This window comes from Anolis carolinensis, unplaced genomic scaffold (assembly GCF_035594765.1).
Source record: "Anolis carolinensis isolate JA03-04 unplaced genomic scaffold, rAnoCar3.1.pri scaffold_14, whole genome shotgun sequence".
In the NCBI taxonomy this organism is placed as follows: domain Eukaryota; kingdom Metazoa; phylum Chordata; class Lepidosauria; order Squamata; family Dactyloidae; genus Anolis; species Anolis carolinensis.
The window spans coordinates 11,756,785-11,776,587 of record NW_026943825.1 but is presented as its reverse complement, the minus strand read 5'-3'; the positions used below and the strand labels follow the sequence as shown (position 1 = coordinate 11,776,587).

Genomic DNA, 19,803 nt, shown 5'->3' with positions numbered 1-19,803 from the left:
TATCCAACATAAACGGGCCGGCAGAATGTTGGATAAGCGAATATGTTGGATAATAAGGAGGCATTAAGGAAAAGCCTATTAAACATCAAATTAGGTTATGATCTTACAAATTAAGCACCAAAACATCATGTTATACAACAAATTAGACACAAAAAGTAGTTCAATACACAGTAATAATGTGCACTAATTACTGTATTTACAAATTTAGCACCAAAATATCATGATTTATTGAAAACATTGACTACAAAAATGCGTTGGATAATCCAGAACGTTGGATAAGCGAGTGTTGGATGAGTGAGACTCTACTGTAATTACTACATAACATTACTGCGTATTGAACTACTTTTTCTGTAAAATTTGTTGTATAACATGATGTTTTGGTGCTTAATTTGTAAAATCATAACCTAATTTGCTGTTTAATAGGCTTTTCCTTAATGCCTCCTTATTATCCAACATATTTGCTTATCCAACATTCTGCCGGCCCGTTTATGTTGGATAAGTGAGACTCTACTGTACTGTATTTACTAATTTAGCACCAAAATATCACGATATATTGGGAACATTGACTAAAAAAATGCGTTGGATAATCCAGAACGTTGGATAAGCGAGTGTTGGATGAGTGAGACTCTACTATAATTACAACATAACATTACTGCGTATTGAACTACTTTTTCTGTCAAATTTGTTGTATAACATGATGTTTTGGTGCTTAATTTGTAAAATCATGACCTAATTTGCTGTTTAATAGGGTTATCCTTAATGCCTCCTTATTATCCAACATATTCGCTTATCCAACATTCTGCTGGCCCGTTTATGTTGGATAAGTGAGACTGTACTGTATTATTATTATTATTATTTTGAAGGCTTTCATGGCCAGAATCACTGGATTGCTGTGAGTTTTCCGGGCTGTCTGGCCATATTCCTGAAGCATTCTCTCCTGACCTTTCACCCACATCTATGATAGGCATCCTCAGAGGTTGGGAGATCTGTTGGAAACTAGGCAATATGAAAAACATGAAAACCTTCGACAACACATGAATTCCAAAATAAAATAAATACCGTAATGGGGGATGATGGCCCAAGCCATGGCCGAGGCGTAGATGCCGCCAATCATCCAGAACATGCAGAGCCAGCTGAGATGCTCCCCCCGCTTCTCTTGCGCCAGGAACTCCGAGTAGTAGGAGAAGACGATGGGGATCGAGCCCCCGATGCTAGGAACGGGTAAAAGAGAAAGGTTAGGCGGCCTTCAAACCCCAGCAACACATTATTATTATTATTATTATTATTATTATTATTATTATTATTATTATTATTATACTCATGACCATTCATCATTCACTGCATCCTCGCAGTGATGTTGACCGGCTATATCTGCCTAGAAGATCAGGGGGCAGAGGACTCTTACAAGTAAAACAAGCAGTCAAAGAAGAAGAACATGCCCTGGCAGAAGATGGAAAGCAAAGTGAAGAACCTGCTTTGATTGAAGTCAAAAATCAGAAACTCCTCAAAGCACAGCAGACAAAAAACCAGTACAAGAAAACCGCACTACAAACTAGAGCTGACAGCTGGCACAACAAAACACTGCATGGAAAGTTCCTTGACAAAATTGAAGGAAAAGCTGACAAGGAGAAGACCTGGCTCTGGCTCACGAATGGGACCCTGAAGAAGGAGACAGAAGGCCTGATCCTTGCAGCCCAGGAGCAAGACATCAGGACAAAGGCAATTCAGGCCAAGATCGAAAAATCAGCTGATGACCCAAAATGCAGACTCTGCAAGGAAGCCGACGAAACCATGGATCATATCCTCAGCTGCTGTAAGAAAATTGCACAGACAGACTACAAACAGAGGCACAACTATGTGGCCCAAATGATCCATTGGAACTTCTGCCTCAAGTACCACATCCCAGCAGCAAAGAACTGGTGGGATCACAAACCTGCAAAAGTATTGGAAAATGAGCACGCAAAGATACTGTGGGACTTCCGAATCCAGACTGACAAAGTTCTGGAACACAACACACCAGACATCACAGTCGTGGAAAAGAAAAAGGTTTGGATCATTGATGTTGCCATCCCAGGTGACAGTTGCATTGACGAAAAACAACAGGAAAAACTCAGCCGCTCTCAGGACCTCAAGATTGAACTGCAAAGACTCTGACAGAAACCAGTGCAGGTGGTCCCGGTGGTGATGGGCACACTGGGTGCCATGCCAAAAGACGTCAGCCGGCATTTGGAAACAATAGGCATTGACAAAATTGCGATCTGCCAACTGCAAAAGGCCACCCTACTGGGATCTGCACGCATTATCCGAAAATACATCACACAGTCCTAGACACTTGGGAAGTGTTCGACTTGTGGTTTTCTGATACGAAATTCAGCATGTCTATCTTGTTTGCTGTATCATACAATATAATAATAATAATAATAATAATAATAATAATAATAATAATAATAATAATAATAATAATAATAATAATAATAAGGGTCCTAGAATCCTTTTGCACATAACAGCTAGTTTAAAAGGTACTTGGAACCAAAGTTAAGTCCCTAGTCCACATGGAGGCAGAAGGGAAACAATGATAATGATAATAATAATAATAATAATAATAATAATAATATGGCTCCTAGAACGGCTAGTTTAAAAGGTACTTGGAACCAAAGTTAAGTCCCTAGTCCTCATGGAGGCAGAAGGGAAACAATCTATATATATAAAAGAGTGATGGCATCACGGCAATTCACAAAACAACAAAAGTACAGGCCCCCCAACCTCAAAATTTGACAACACAACCCATCATCCACGCCTCAAGGTTGATACAACAAAAAGAAAAGAAAATAAAGTCCTAATTAGAGGGAGAGCAATAATTTTTTTTATCCAATTGCTGCCAGTTTAGAGGGCTAATCTCTGCCCACTTGGTTGCCTAGCAACCAAGGGACAGCCAGGTTTCAGTTAGGGGACAGGCAGATTTAGGCCTCACTTAGGCTTCTTCCACAGATTATCTAATTTGCACTGGATTATATGGCAGTGTAGACTCAAGGCCCTTCAACACAGCTATATAACCCATTTAGAATCTTATATTATCTGCTTTGCACTGGATTATCTTGACTCCACACTGCCATATAATCCACTTCAGTGTGCATTTTATACAGCTGTGAAGAAGGGCCCTCAGATAATCCAGTTCTGAGCAGATAATATAAGATTAGAAATATACAGTAGAGTCTCACTTATCCAACGTAAACAGGCCGGCAGGATAAGTGAATATGTTGGATAATAAGAAGGGATTCAGGAAAAGCCAATTAAACATCAAATTAGGTAATCGTTATACAAATTAAGCACCAAAACATCATATTATACAACAAATTTGACAGAAAAAGTAGTTCTATGCGCAGTAATGCTATGTAGTATTTACAGTAGAGTCTCACTTATCCAACACTCGCTTATCCAACGTTCTGGATTATCCAACGCATTTTTGTAGTCAATGCTTTCAATATATCGTGATATTTTGGTGCTAAATTCATAAATACAGTAATTACTATACAGCATTACTGTGTACTGAACTACTTTTTCTGACAAATTTGTTGTCTAACATGATGTTTTGGTGCTTAATTTGTAAAATCATAACTTAATTTGATGTTTAATAGGGTTATCCTTAATTCCTCATCATCCAACATATTCGCTTATCTAACGTTCTGCTGGCCCATTTATGTTGGATAAGTGAGACTCTACTGTACTGTATTTACAAATTTACCACTAAAATATCACAATGAATTTAAAACACTGACTACAAAAACATTGATTATGAAAAGGCAGACTGCGTTGGATAATCCAGAACATTGTATAAGCGAATGTTGGATAAGTGAGATTCTTCTTTAATATGAAATAATTACTGGGATAGAATAATGCAGAACAATATAATCTCTAAAACCAGGACAGTAAATAAACAGGGGAATTCCACACAGGAAACAATCAGGGCCAGCTAACACCTCCCAACAAAGTATTCCCATCATCAAAGTCTGGCAAATCCTGTTTTCTCAGGGCCAAAGACAGTAGAAGCACATAAAATATCGCAAACAACACCACTCTGAAAACAAGGGAATTCCAGACAGGAAACAATCAGGGCCAGCTAACACCTCCCAACAAAGTATTCCCATCATCAAAGTCTGGAAAATCCTCTGTTTTCTCAGGGCCACAGACAGTAGAAGCACATAAAATATCGCAAACAACACCACTCTGAAAACAAGGGAATTCCAGACAGGAAACAATCAGGGCCAGCTAACACCTCCCAACAAAAAGTTCACTCAGGCAGGAAACAGCCATGCTTTAAAGCTGCAAGGCCATTACATCCTAATCATTTTTCCTAATTGCAGCATTCATACTTGCCTCCAACAAACAAAAAAAACCAATCAGAAATATTGTATATTCACAACCTTTAGGAAATAATATCCCCTGATGGCGCAGCGTGTTAAAGCGCTGAGCTGCTGAACTTCTGGACCGAAAGGCCACAGGTTTGAATTGGGGGAGCAGAGAGAGCCCCCACTGTTAGCCCCAGCTTCTGCCAACCCAGAAGTTCAAAAACATGCATATGTGAGTGCATCAATAGGTACTGCTCCGGCGGGAAGGTAACGCCGCTCCATGCAGTCATCCCACATGACCTTGGAGGAGTCTACGGACAACGCCGGCTTTTTGGCTTAGAAATGGAGATGAGCACCAACCCCCAGAATCATACATGACTGGGCTTAATGTCAGGGGAAAACGTTTACCCTTTACCTTAACTACCACCAATTCCTCAATACTTTATTTCCCAGAACACCAGACTTCGCCACAGCAACGCGTGGCCGGGCACAGCTAGTAATAAAATAATAATAATAATAATAATAATAATAATAATAATAATAATAATAATAATATGGCTCCTAGAATCCTTCCGCACATATCGGCTAGTTTAAAAGGTACTTGGAACCAAAGTTAAGTCCCTAGTCCTCATGGAGGCAGAAGGGAAACAATGATAATAATAATAATAATAATAATAATAATAATAATAATAATAATAATAATAATATGGCTCCTAGAATCCTTTCGCACAAAGCGGCTAGTTTAAAAGATACTTGGAACCAAAGTTAAGTCCCTAGTCCTTCATGGAGGCAGAAGGGAAACAATGATGATGATAATAATAATAATAATAATAATAATAATAATATGGCTCCTAGAATCCTTTTGCACATAACAGCTAGTTTAAAAGGTACTTGGAACCAAAGTTAAGTCCCTAGTCCTCATGGAGGCAGAAGGGAAACAATGATAATAATAATAATAATAATAATAATAATAATAATAATAATAATAATAATAATAATAATATGGCTTCTAGAATCCTTTCGCACAAAGCGGCTAGTTTAAAAGATACTTGGAACCAAAGTTAAGTCCCTAGTCCTTCATGGAGGCAGAAGGGAAACAATGATGATGATAATAATAATAATAATAATAATAATAATAATAATAATAATAATAATAATAATATGGCTCCTAGAATCCTTTTGCACATAACAGCTAGTTTAAAAGGTACTTGGAACCAAAGTTAAGTCCCTAGTCCTCATGGAGGCAGAAGGGAAACAATAATAATAATGATGATGATGATGATGATGATGATAATAATAATCTATATATATAAAAGAGTGATGGCATCACGGCGACCGACAAAACAACAAAACTACAGGCCCCCCAACCTCGAAATTTGACAACACAACCCATCATCCATGCCTCTAGGTTGATACAACAAAAAGAAAAGAAAAATAAAGTCCTAATTAGAGGGAGAGGAATAGTTGCTTTTATCCAATTGCTGCCAGTTAGAAGGCTACGCTCCTCCAACTTGGTCTCCTAGCAACCCAATAAAAAATAATAAAAAACACTAAAAAATAATTTTAAACACTAAAAGATTAATACAATAAAATACTATAATAACAGAAAATAACTAAAAATAATACAAGAAAATAATAAAATATAATACATAAAAAGATAACTTACAATAAAATTAATTAAAAAATACAAATAACGTCAAATAAAAATTACACAACAATTTTTAACCAATACCACCACCACTTTGCCACAGCAACGCGTGGCCGGGCACAGCTAGTAATAATAATAATAATAATAATAATAATAATAATAATAATAATAATAATAATATGGCTCAATGGTACGGTGTCCTGGGAGTTGTAGTTTCACAAAGTTGGAAACCTTCTCGCCGAACGACAGCCGAGTCGTGGGAGTTTAGAGTGGGAGCTTTAGAGTGGAGCATCCATTCGACAGCGTGGATGCCCGTTTGCCGGTGAACTATAAATCCCAGCACCCACAACTAACAAGTGTCAATGACATGGATGGATGGATCTCTCAGGATTCGTACCCGACACCGGAGAGGAGGCGGCAGAAGAGGAACGTGCCGTATCCCTGGACGAAGGAGGAGAAGAAGGCGAAGACGCTGTTGACGGAGAGGGCCATCAGGAGGCATTGCCGCCGGCCCAGCCGGTCCGCCAGGCTGCCCCAAAAGAAAGCGCCGACCATCATCCCCAGGTAGACGATGAGACCTGGAGTAAGAAAAGGAACGAGAAAGGAGGGGATTGAAAAGTCAGCACAATGTCAAAACATCTCCTTTTGGATCTAAACCAGGTACGGGCAAACTTGGGCCCTCCAGGTGTTTTGGACTTCAACTCCCACAATTCCTAACAGCCGGTAGGCTGTTAGGAATTGTGGGAGTTGAAGTCCAAAACACCTGGAGGGCCCAAGTTTGCCCATTGCTTGGAAGTCCTGAAAACCAACTGTTATTTTTAAACTGCATTGTACGGTCAGTGTAAATGTGGCTGGAGTTTGTGAACAGCTTCCAAAGGCGGCCCCAGATAGGATGCATTACAGTAGTCCAAAAAGTCCAATATCTTGTGCTCTATCACGCTTTTCTAGGTGTCTGATTTCTTCAAACTCCATCAAACGGTCAGTGTAAATCGGGCCCTGATACTGCTGGAGTTTCCGAACCGCTTCCAAGGGCAGCCCTAGATACAAAGCATTATAGTAGTCCAGACGGGATACCCAATATGTTCTGCTCTATCACACTTTTCTAGGTGTCTGATTTCTTCAAACTCCATCAAACGGTCAGTGTAAATGGAACCCTAAAATTGCTGGAGTTTCCAAACCGCTTCCAAGGGCGGCCCGAGGTTGGGCTCATTACAGCAGTCCAAAAGGGATACCCAATATGTTCTGCTTTATCACGCTTTTCTTGGTGTCTGATGTCTCCAAACTCCATAAAACGGTCAGTGTAAATGGGACACTGAAACTGCTGGAATTTCCGAACTGCTTCCAAGGGCGGCCCCAGGTTGGGCGCATTACAGTAGTCCAAACAGGATACCTAATATGTTCTGCTTTATCACGCTTTTCTAGGTGTCTGATGTCTCCAAACTCCATCAAACGGTCAGTGTAAATGGGACCCTGAAACTGCTGGAGTTTCCGAACCGCATCCAAGGGCAGCCCCAGATAGGACGCATTACAGTAGTCCAAAAGGGATACCCAATATGTTCTGCTTTATCATGCTTTTCTAGGTGTCTGATGTCTCCAAACTCCATCAAACGGTCAGTGTAAATGGGACCCTGAAACTGCTGGAGTTTCCGAACCGCATCCAAGGGCAGCCCCAGATAGGACGCATTACAGTAGTCCAAAAGGGATACCCAATATGTTCTGCTTTATCATGCTTTTCTAGGTGTCTGATGTCTCCAAACTCCATAAAACGGTCAGTGTAAATGGGACACTGAAACTGCTGGAGTTTCCAAACCGCTTCCAAGGGCGGCCCCAGGTTGGGCGCATTACAGTAGTCCAAACAGGATACCTAATATGTTCTGCTTTATCACGCTTTTCTAGGTGTCTGATGTCTCCAAACTCCATAAAACGGTCAGTGTAAATGGGACCCTGAAACTGCTGGAGTTTCCGAACTGCTTCCAAGGGCGGCCCCAGGTTGGGCGCATTACAGTAGTCCAAACAGGATACCTAATATGTTCTGCTTTATCACGCTTTTCTAGGTGTCTGATGTCTCCAAACTCCATAAAACGGTCAGTGTAAATGGGACCCTGAAACTGCTGGAGTTTCCGAACTGCTTCCAAGGGCGGCCCCAGGTTGGGCGCATTACAGTAGTCCAAACAGGATACCTAATATGTTCTGCTTTATCACGCTTTTCTAGGTGTCTGATGTCTCCAAACTCCATCAAACGGTCAGTGTAAATGGGACCCTGAAACTGCTGGAGTTTCCGAACTGCTTCCAAGGGCGGCCCCAGGTTGGGCGCATTACAGTAGTCCAAACGGGATACCCAATATGTTCTGCTCTATCATTGAAATCCTTGAATGTTCTACAATACGTAAAAAGCAAGGAGATGTGAGTCTTGAGAAGGAATCCCAGAGGCAGATTGGGGAAGTGGTGATGCAGTGCGCGGGAGGCTCAGCATTGGAGGACAGGAATGGTTTTGCACAGTAACGCAACCCAGCCCTGGTTGCGGCATTGCGCTTAACACTGTGAGCATGCGGCAAAGCCTGGGCACGCGGGGAGGTCGGGAAAACAGCACCGATTGAGTCGGCCGGTGCCTTAATCCCTTCAGCGACAAAGACAGAGCCGGGCTTTCGCTGCTCGCTTTCCGGACTCTCTAATCCGGGGATTAGGCCACCGAAGATCAGGCCAATTCAAGGAGGCCAACAGATGCAGCGGATTTGCCAGGAAGCGGGGCAAAGATGCCCTGCGGCACGCCAGAGAGTTTTGGTGCGCCGGGGATTAGTGGCCTCCGTTGCATTGTCCTCCAACTCCTCTCCTTCTCCTCCTCCAGAACGGAAGGCGTTGCGAATTTTTGCGGCCGCTGCAAGACTGCAGTGCGGCATTCGAAGACGGCACCCCCAACCTTGCCCCGAAATTTCAGCTCCGGCTGAGCGTGGCATGGAAATTGGGCCCACCAATGCGCTCAAAGGCCCTGGTTTCCTTCTCTCAAAGAAATCACTGCTCCAGATCTAGAGGCCAGAGAGAAAGGATGTCTGAGTTTGTGGTCCAAAGGTTTCCAGTCCACCAATGTGTTCAAATCTTTTGGCCAGAAGGAAAGGACGCCCACATTTCTGGTCCATCAATGTGTCTTCTCCTTGTCAGCTTTTCCTTCAATTTTGTTAAGGAACTTTCCATGCAATGCTTTGTTGTGCCAGCTGTCAGCTCTAGTTTGTAGTGCGGTTTTCTTGTACTGGTTTTTTGTCTGCTGTGCTTTGAGGAGTTTCTGATTTTTGACTTCAATCAAAGCAGGTTCTTCACTTTGCTTTCCATCTTCTGCCAGGGCATGTTCTTCTTCTTTGACTGCTTGTTTTACTTGCAAGAGTCCTCTGCCCCCTGATCTTCTAGGCAGATATAGCCAGTCAACATCACTGTGAGGATGCAGTGAATGATGAATGGTCATGAGTTTTCTTGTTTTTCTGTCCAAATTGTCCAGTTCCACCTGTGTCCAGTTTATAATGCCAGCAGTATATCTTATGACAGGTATGGCCCAGGTGTTTATGGCCTTGATGGTGTTGCCTCCATTGAGCTTGCTTTTGAGAATTTTTCTGACCCTTTGAGTGTATTCTTTGCTGACCACCGTTTTCATATGTTCATGCTTGATGTTGTCCAGCTGTAATATGCCCAGATATTTATAGGCCTCTGGCTGGTGACACTTTATTGTTTGGCCATTGGGCATATTTATGCCCTCACTTTCCATGATTTTTCCCTTCTTCAATGCCACTGTCGAACATTTGTCCAAACCAAACTCCATGCTGATATCAGCGCTAAAAATTCGGACAGTGTTAGTCAGAGACTGGATTTCAGTTTCCGTTTTCCCATACAGCTTCAGGTCATCCATGTACATCAGATGCGAAATTTTGTGAGAATTCTTAGATGTTTGGTAGCCGAGATTTGTTTTTTGTAAGATTGTTGACAGAGGGATCATGGCAATAATGAAAAGCAGAGGGGACAATGAATCTCCCTGGAAAATTCCTCTTCTGATGTTGACAAGTCCATAGCATCATCATTATTATTTTATTATGACACAGCAAACAAGATAGATATGCTGGATTTCGTATCACAACATCACAAGTCAAACACTTCCCAAGTGTCTAGGACTGTGTGATGTATTTTCGGATGATGCGTGCAGATCCCAGTAGGGTGGCCTTTTGCAGCTGGCAGATCGTAATTTTGTCAATGTTTATTGTTTCCAAATGCCGGCCAGGATCTTTTGGCACGGCACCCAGTGTGCCCATCACTACTGGGACCACCTGCACTGGTTTCTGCCAGAGTCTTTGTAGTTCAATCTTGAGGTCCTGACAGCGGGTGAGTTTTTCCTGTTGTTTTTCGTCAATGCGACTGTCACCTGGGATGGCAACATCAAGGATCCAAACCTTTTTCTTTTCCACAACTGTGATGTCTGGTGTGTTGTGTTCCAGAACTTTGTCAGTCTGGATTCGGAAGTCCCACAGTATCTTTGTGTGCTCATTTTCCAATACTTTTGCAGGTTTGTGATCCCACCAGTTCTTTTCTGCTGGGAGGTGGTACTTGAGGCATAAGTTCCAATGAATCATTTGGGCTACATAGTTGTGCCTCTGTTTGTAGTCTGTCTGTGCAATTTTCTTACAGCAGCTGAGGATGTGATCAATGGTTTCGGCGGTTTCCTTGCACAGTCTGCATTTTGGGTCATCAGCTGATTTTTCGATCTTGGCCTGAATGGCCTTTGTTCTGATGTCTTGCTCCTGGGCTGCAAGGATCAGGCCTTCTGTCTCCTTCTTCAGGGTCCCATTCGTGAGCCAGAGCCAGGTCTTCTCCTTATCAGCTTTTCCTTCAATTTTGTCAAGGAACTTTCCATGCAGTGTTTTGTTGTGCCAGCTGTCAGCTCTAGTTTGTAGTGCGGTTTTCTTGTACTGGTTTTTTGTCTGCTGTGCTTTGAGGAGTTTCTGATTTTTTACTTCAATCAAAGCAGGTTCTTCACTTTGCTTTCCATCTTCTGCCAGGGCATGTTCTTCTTCTTTGACTGCTTGTTTGACTTGTAAGAGTCCTCTGCCCCCTGATCTTTTAGGCAGATATAGCCGGTCAACATCACTGCGAGGATGCAGTGAATGATGAACGGTCATGAGTTTTTTTGTTTAGTATTATTATTATTATTATTATTATTATTATTATTATTATTACATGCAGCTTTTATCCATTAGGAAGAACTTCCTGATGGTATGAGTTGTTTGACAGTACAATGTGCTACTGCTTAGGAGTCCAGTGGAGTCTCCTTCCCTGGAGGTTTTTAATCAGAGACCTGATGGCTATCTGTTGGGAAGGCTTGGATTGTGTCTATGGCAGAATAGGGTTGGAATGGATAGTCCTTGGGATCTCTTTCAACACTACGAATCCATCCTCTCTCTCTCGAGACACAAAGTGACTCGCGGCATTGAAAAATGTGAATGTTTGTGTGTCCGAATGGACGGATGGAGGGAGCTGTGGCTGGAGGAAGAGAAGGGAACACACGGACGGTCACGGCACACGGAAGCAGCAGCAGCAGCAGCAGCAGCACCGCCAGGAGCCAAAAGCTATTTTTGTCCTGCCTTCCATATCAATTTAGAGCGCCATCGCAGGCAACGCAAAATGACAAGGCCTGGCACGGCCGGAAAAGACGAGAGAGAAAGGTTTCCTTTGATTTCCTGGATTCTGGAGACACGGGTTCGGATTCTCTCTCATTGTGTGAATAAGAGAGTCACATAGAATCATAGAGTTGGAAGGTTGGGACAGGCTGGTTTCAGAAAAGGACAAAGTACAATCGACCAGTGTCTGACCTTGTATTTTTTAGCCCAACAAGCCATTGCTGGACCTACCAAACATTTATTTGTAGACTTAGCAGCAGCTTTTGATTCTATCGATAGAAACCTGTTGTGGCATAAACTGGCCAACACCAGCATGGTTAAGCGCCTTCTGTTTTTAATCAAGGCACTTTATACTAACACCACGGCTAGAATAAGAGTTGGTATCTCTGGCTCATTAACTGACCCCATCCATACAAATAAAGGAGTAAAACAAGGATGTCTACTGGCACCAGCACTCTTTAATCTATATCTGAATGACATAATACCTGCACTCTCAGGGCCAGAAGTTTTTCCACCCACAGTAGAATCCAAGAAAATTTCCATTCTATTGTATGCTGATGACATGGTTCTAATCTCACTTACCCAAATTGGGCTGAGAAGATTGCTTTCTAAGCTTGGCACTTATTGTTCTGAAGAAAAGCTGAATATCAACTATAATAAAACAAAAGTAATGGTGTTTGGAAGAAGACACTCTCAACACAGATGGACCATCAGGGGTCACCAAATTGAACAATGCCAGGAATTTAAGTACCTTGGAATCCATTTCACAGAAAAACTATCTTGGAAATCCCATATAGAACATACTAGAGTTGGAAGGGATCCCAAAGGTCATCCAGTCCAACCTTATTCTGCCTTGTAGGGCACCATTAAAGCCCTCCCAACAGATGGCCATCCAGCCTCTGCTCCAAAGGAGACTCCACCAGACTCCCAGGACTTAGGAGAGTCACATAGCTTCACACAGGCCATCCAGTCCAGCCCCATCCTGACTTGTAGGACACCATCAAAGCCCTCCTAACATATGGCCATCCAGCCTATGCTCCAAAGGAGACTCCACCAGACTCCCAGGACTTAGGAGAGTCACATAGATTTACACAGACCATCCAGTTCAACCCCATTCTGCTTTTGTAGGGAGCCATTAAAGCCCTCCCAACAGATGGCCATCCAGCCTCTGCTCCACTCCACCAGACTCCCAGGACTTAGGACAGTCACAAAGATTCACAGAGTTGGAAGGAAATCCAAAGACCATCCAGTCCAACCCCATTCTGCCTTGTAGGGTACCATTAAAGCTCTCCCAACAGATGGCCCCATCCAGCCTCTGCTCCAAAGGAGACTTCACCAGACTCCCAGGACTTAGGAGAGTCACATAGCTTCACACAGGCCATCCAGTCCAAACCCATTCTGCCTTATAGGGCACCATTAAAGCCTTCCCAACAGATGGCCACCCAGCTTCTGCTCCACTCCACCAGACTCCCAGGACTTAGGACAGTCACACAGATTCACACAATTGGAAGGAACCTCAAAGGTCATCCAGTCCGACCTTATTCTGACTTGTAGGGCACCATTAAAGCCCTCCCAACAGATGACCATCCAGCCTCTGCTCCAAAGGAGACCCCACCAGACTCCCATGACTTAGGAGAGTCACATAGCTTCACACAGGCCATCCATCCCAACCCCATTCTGCCTTGTAGGGGACCATTAAAGCCCTCCCAACAGATGGCCATCCAGCCTCTGCTCCAAAGGAGACTCCACCAGACTCCAAAGACTTAGGAGAGCCACACAGATTCACACAATTGGAAGGAACCCCAAAGGCCATCCAGTCCAACCTTATTCTGCCTTGTAGGGCACCATCAAAGCCCTCCCAACAGATGGCCATCCAGGCTCTGCTCCAAAGGAGACTCCACCAATCTCCCAGGACTTAGGAGAGTCACACAGATTCACACAATTGGAAGGGACCCAAAAGGTCATCCAGTCCAACCCTATTCTTGTCTTGTAGAAGACACCATTAAAGCCCTCCTGACAGATGGCCAAAGGAGTCCCCACCAGACTCCCAAGCAGCATGTTCTACTGTCAAACATATCTTACCGTCAAGACATTGTTATTACAGTAGAGTCTCACTTATCCAACACTCGCTTATCCAAGGTTCTGGATAATCCAAGCCATTTTTGTAGTCAATGTTTTCAATATATCGTGATATTTTGGTGCTAAATTTGTAAATACAGTAATTACAACATTACATTACTGTGTATTGAACTACTTTTTCTGTCAAATTTGTTGTATAACATGATGTTTTGGTTCTTCTATATCTATATATATAAAAGAGTGATGGCATCACAGCGACCCACAAAACAACAAAACTACAGGCCCCCCAACCTCGAAATTTGACAACACAACCCATCATCCACGCCTCTAGGTTGATACAACAAAAAGCAAACAAAAATAAAGTCCTAATTAGAGGGAGGGAAATAATTGTTTTTATCCAATTGCTACCAGTTAGAAGGCTAAGCTCCGCCCACTTGGTCTCCTAGCAACCCACTTAGCCCAGGGGACAGGCAGAGTTAGGCCTCACTTAGGCCTCTTCCACACTGAGAAGGAAGTGAAGCAGTGTGTATTACCAAAGTCATTATTATTACTATCATTACTAAAAGGTCGCAGGTTTGAATTGAGGGAGAGGAGAGAGCCCCCACTGTTAGCCCCAGCTTCTGCCACTTAGAAGGCTCTAAGCTCTGCCCACTTGGTCTCCTAGCAACCCACTCAGCCCAGTGTTAATAAAAGAATAAAAAATAAAATAAATACAAATAATACAATTAAAAACACTAAAAAAATTAATACAATAAAATATAATAATAACTAAATAACTAAAAATAATACAACAAAATAATAAAATATAATAAATAAAAAAGATAAGTTACAATAAAATTAATTAAAAGAATACAAATAACGTCAAATAAAAATTCCACAACAACTTTTAACCAATACCACCACCACTTTGCCACAGCAACGCGTGGCCGGGCACAGCTAGTAATTTCTAAAATCATAACCTAATTTGATGTTTAATAGGCTTTTCCTTAATCCCTCATTATTATCCAAGGCAGGGGTCCTCAAACTTTTAAAGCAAAGGGCCGGTCCACAATCCTTCAGACTGTGGAGGGGCCGAATTATCATTTGGAAAAAAACCCGAACAAATTCCTATGCACACTGCACATGTCTTATTTGTAGTGCAAAACAGCAACAACAACAATGAAAGAACAATACAATGTTTAAAAAATGAAAACAATTGTAAACAACATAAACCTATCAGGATTTCAATAGGAAGTGTGGGCCTGCTTCTGGCCAATGAGATAGTCAGGTTAATTAGGATTGTTGTTGTTGTGTGCCTTCAAGTCATTTCAGACTTTGGGCGAGCCTAATTCCAAAATTATTTACTTATTCATTTACTACATTTATTTATTACATTTATATCCCACCCTTCTAACCCCGAAGGGGACTCAGAGCAGCTGTATGTACATACAATATATTATATTAGTAGCATAGCACAATATTAGCATTATATATTACTATATTGAACTATACCACTATACGGTAATATTATATGTAATAAATATCATATAATTAATATTATTATATGGTATTATTAATATTATATAGTATAACATTATAATATTTTATCAATATTATATGTATATATAATATTATATATTATATTATTTAAAATGATATAAAAATCTATATACAGTAGAGTCTCACTTATCCAACACTCGCTTATCCAACATTCTGGATTATCCAACGCATTTTTGGAGTCAATGTTTTCAATATGTCCTGATATTTTGGTGCTAAATTCGTAAATACAGTAATTACTACATAGCATTACTGCGTATTGAACTACTTTTTCTGCCAAATTTGTTGTCTAACATGATGTTTTGGTGCTTAATTTGTAAAATCATAACCTAATTTGATGTTTAATAGGCTTTTCCTTAATGCCTCCTTATTATCCAACATATTCGCTTATCCAACATTCTGCCGGCCCGTTTATGTTGGATAAGTGAGACTCTACTGTATATAAAAGAGTGATGGCATCACGGCAGCGGACAAAACAACAAAAGTAAATACCCCACAACCTCGAAATTTGACAACACAACCCATCATCCATGCCTCCAGGTTGATACAACAAAAAGAAAAGAAAAATAAAGTCGTAATTAGAGAGAGAGGAATAATTGTTTTTATCCAATTGCTGCCAGTTAGAAGGCTAAGCTCCGCTCACTTGGTCTCCTAGCAACTCACTCAGCCCAGGGAACCTTTTACCTTAACTACCACCAATTCCTCAATACTTTATTTCCCACATCACCATACTTCGCCACAGCAACGCGTGGCCGGGCACAGCTAGTATATTATAAAACTGAGGGCGGGGGCCAGGTAAATGACCTAGGAGGGCCTCATCCGGCCCCCGGGCCTTAGTTTGGGGACCCCTGATCCAAGGGATTCGCTTATCCAAGCTTCTGCTGGCCCGTTTAGCTTGGATAAGTGAGACTCTACTGTACTACTACTACTACTATGTAGTGAAGGTTCTAAAGTGGGACTGGGTGGCCATCTGTCGGGAGGGTTTGGATTGTGTCTCCCTTCCTGGGAGAAGGAGGTTGGGCTGGATGACCTTTGGGGATCCCTTCCAATTCGATGATAACTCCAGAGGTGCAAAACAAGGCTACGGTAGTGGCACAGATTCAGGGCACCCTTGCCTCCTGGGAAGCGTTTCCAGCCACCCACCGAGTCTGCTCTGCATCCGGATGAGTCACGGTTTGCCTCTTGTCTCTCTTTCTTTCCTTCCCTTCAATGATGCTGATTGCAAATGGCATTTGGCTTAGCCACGGCACGGCAAAGGAGGGCAGGGATGGATGGGGAGAGAAAAGGGAGACAGAGCTGGAGAGGCTGGAGAAATCCCTGCTGCCCTGAAACCCTTCGTCTCCCCCTTTTTGATTCTGTCTGATGGGGTGTGAAAGCCAAGGCAGAGGGCCAGCTGAAGCAGGCCATTGCTAGAGAGAGAGAAATAAAAGGGCTGCAAAGAGGATCTGCACCTGGCTCTGGCACAAAATCCAAAGGGAGTGACGTATCATAGCATTGGAAGGGACTCCAGAGGCCATCTAGTCCAACCCCCTGCCATGCAGGAAGAGCACCATCAAAGCAACCCCAACAGATGGCCATCCAGCCTCGACAACAACAACCACAGACCACATGGGCCATCTAGTCCAACCCCTACTGCATTCGTGCAGGAAAAGCACAATCAAACTCTGCCTGACAGATGGCTATCCAACTTCTTCTTCTTATTATTATTATTATTATTATTATCAACACAACGATGTTGTATGGCACAGCAAACAAGATAGATATGCTGGATTTCGTTTCGCAAAACCACAAGTCGAACACTTCCCAAGTGTCTAGGACTGTGTGATGTATTTTTTGATGATGCGTGCAGATCCCAGTAGGGTTTTTGCAGTTGGCAGATGGTGATTTTGTCAATGTCTATTGTTTCCAAATGCCGGCTGAGATCTTTTGGCACGGCACCCAGTGTGCCCATCACCACCAGGACCACCTGCACTGGTTTCTGCCAGAGTCTTTGAAGTTCAATCTTGAGGTCCTGATAGCGGCTGAGTTTTTCCTGTTGTTTTTCATCTATGCGACTGTCACCTGGGATGGCAACATCAATGATCCAAACCTTGTTCTTTTCCACAACTGTGATGTCTGGTGTGTTGTGTTCCAGAACTTTGTCAGTCTGGATTTGGAAGTCCCACAGTATCTTTGCATGTTCATTTTCCACGACCTTTGCTGGTTTGTGATCCCACCAGTTCTTTGCTGCTGGGAGGTGGTACTTGAGGCATAAGTTCCAATGAATCATTTGGGCCACATAGTTGTGCCTCTGTTTGTAGTCTGTCTGTGCGATTTTCTTACAGCAGCTGAGGATATGATCAATGGTTTCGTCGGTTTCCTTGCACAGTCTGCATTTTGGGTCATCAGCTGATTTTTCGATCTTGGCCTGAATGGCCTTTGTCCTGATGTCTTGCTCCTGGGCTGTAAGGATCAGGCCTTCTGTCTCCTTCTTCAGGGTCCCATTCGTGAGCCAGAGCCAGGTCTTCTCCTTATCAGCTTTTCCTTCAATTTTGTCAAGGAACTTTCCATGCAGTGTTTTGTTGTGCCAGCTGTCAGCCCCCCCACAGGTGCCACCTTGACGTGGTGGGGGGGCTTAGCTGCTCCAATGATGACTGAGGGCTGTGCTGGCGGTAGTGTAACTACTGGCAGGTCCAACCAAGCCAGAGAGGCCTCAGCTGAGGAGCACAACCAAGAGCACCTAACCCATTAGCATTATGGAGAATCAAACCCAAACGAAGTCTATACTGGCTCGGTCGTCGCCCAGGATAAAAAGGACCGCGGTGGATGCTGCTGATTCTGGACATCCATCGACAAGTGGGCTACGGAATCATCAAAACCCAAATGAACAGTCACAGAAGCGGCAGAAATACACAATGCCAGAAAACCGCACAATTATTATTATTATTATTATTATTATTATTATTATTATTATTATTATTTTATTACTAGCTGTGCCCGGCCACGCGTTGCTGTGGCAAAGTATAGTGGTATGGGAAATAAAGTATTGAGGAATTGGTGGTAGTTAAGGTAAAGGGTAAACGTTTTCCCCTGACGTTAAGTCCAGTCATGTCTGATTCTGGGGGTTGGTGCTCATCTCCATTTCTAAGCCAAAAAGCCGGCGTTGTCCGTAGACTCCTCCAAGGTCATGTGGGATGACTGCATGGAGCGGCGTTACCTTCCCGCCGGAGCAGTACCTATTGATGCACTCACATTTGCATGTTTTTGAACCTCTGGGTTGGCAGAAGCTGGGGCTAACAGTGGGGGCTCTCTCCGCTCCCCCAATTCAAACCTGCGGCCTTTCGGTCCAGAAGTTCAGCAGCTCAGCGCTTTAACACGCTACACCATCAGGGGATATTATTTCCTAAAGGTTGTGAATATACAATATTTCTGGTGGATTTTTTTTTTGTCTGTTGGAGGCAAGTATAAATGCTGCAATTAGGAAAAATGATTAGGATGTAATGGCCTTGCAGCTTTAAAGCATGGCTGTTTCCTCCCCGAGTGATTTTTTTGTTGCGAGGTGTTAGCTGGCCCTGATTGTTTCCTGTCTGGAATTCCCTTGTTTTCAGAGTGGTGTTGTTTGCGATATTTTATGTGCTTCTACTGTCTGTGGCCCCGAGAAAACGGAGGATTTGCCAGACTTTGATGATGGGAATACTTTGTTGGGAGGTGTTAGCTGGCCCTGATTGTTTCCTGTGTGGAATTCCCCTGTTTATTTACTGTCCTGGTTTTAGAGATTATATTGTTCTGCATTATTCTATCCCAGTAATTATTTCATATTAAAGAAGAATCTCACTTATCCAACATTCCTTATACAATGTTCTGGATTATCCAACGCAGTCTGCCTTTTCATAATCAATGTTTTTGTAGTCAGTGTTTTAAATTCATTGTGATATTTTAGTGGTAAATTTGTAAATACAGTACAGTAGAGTCTCACATAAGTATCCAACATAAACGGGCTGGCAGAATATTGGATAAGCGAATATGTTGGATAATAAAGAGGCATTAAGGAAAAGCCTATTAAACATCAAATTAGGTTATGATTTTACAAATGAAGCACCAAAACATCATGTTAGACAACAAATTTGGCAGAAAAAGTAGTTCAATGCACAGTAATGTTATGTTGTAATTACTGTATTTACGAATTTAGCACCAAAATATCACGATGTATTGAAAACATTGACTACAAAAATGTGTTGGATAATCCAGAATGTTGGATAAGCAAGTGTTGGATAAGTGAGACTCTACTGTAAATACTACATAGCATTACTGCACATGGAACTACTTTTTCTGTCAAATTTGTTGTATAATATGATGTTTTGGTGCTTAATTTGTATAACGATTACCTAATTTGATGTTTAATCAGCTTTTCCTGAATCCCTTCTTATTATCCAACATATTCACTTATCCTGCCGGCCTGTTTACGTTGGATAAGTGAGACTCTACTGCATATTTCTAATCTTATATTATCTGCTCAGAACTGGATTATCTGAGGGCCCTTCTTCACAGCTGTATAAAATGCACA

The 19,803-nt window shown here is 42.3% G+C and overlaps 1 protein-coding gene across 12 annotated transcripts in view; it reads right to left on the bottom strand.

Moving 5' to 3' along the window:
- The window catches only part of sv2a (synaptic vesicle glycoprotein 2A), a 114,674-nt gene that overhangs the window by 60,765 nt on the left and 34,106 nt on the right, over positions 1-19,803 (bottom strand). For all 12 annotated transcript variants that reach the window (XR_010001242.1, XR_010001246.1, XR_010001244.1 and 9 more), the window contains exons 3-4: positions 6,392-6,572; positions 1,060-1,211 (exon numbers count right to left, since the gene is read on the bottom strand). Coding sequence is in view for 1 of the 12 variants with exons in the window: in XM_062964952.1 (XP_062821022.1) it covers positions 1,060-1,211; positions 6,392-6,572 (333 nt within the window). In the remaining 11 variants the exon portion in view is untranslated. The remainder of the gene's footprint in view (positions 1-1,059; positions 1,212-6,391; positions 6,573-19,803) is intronic.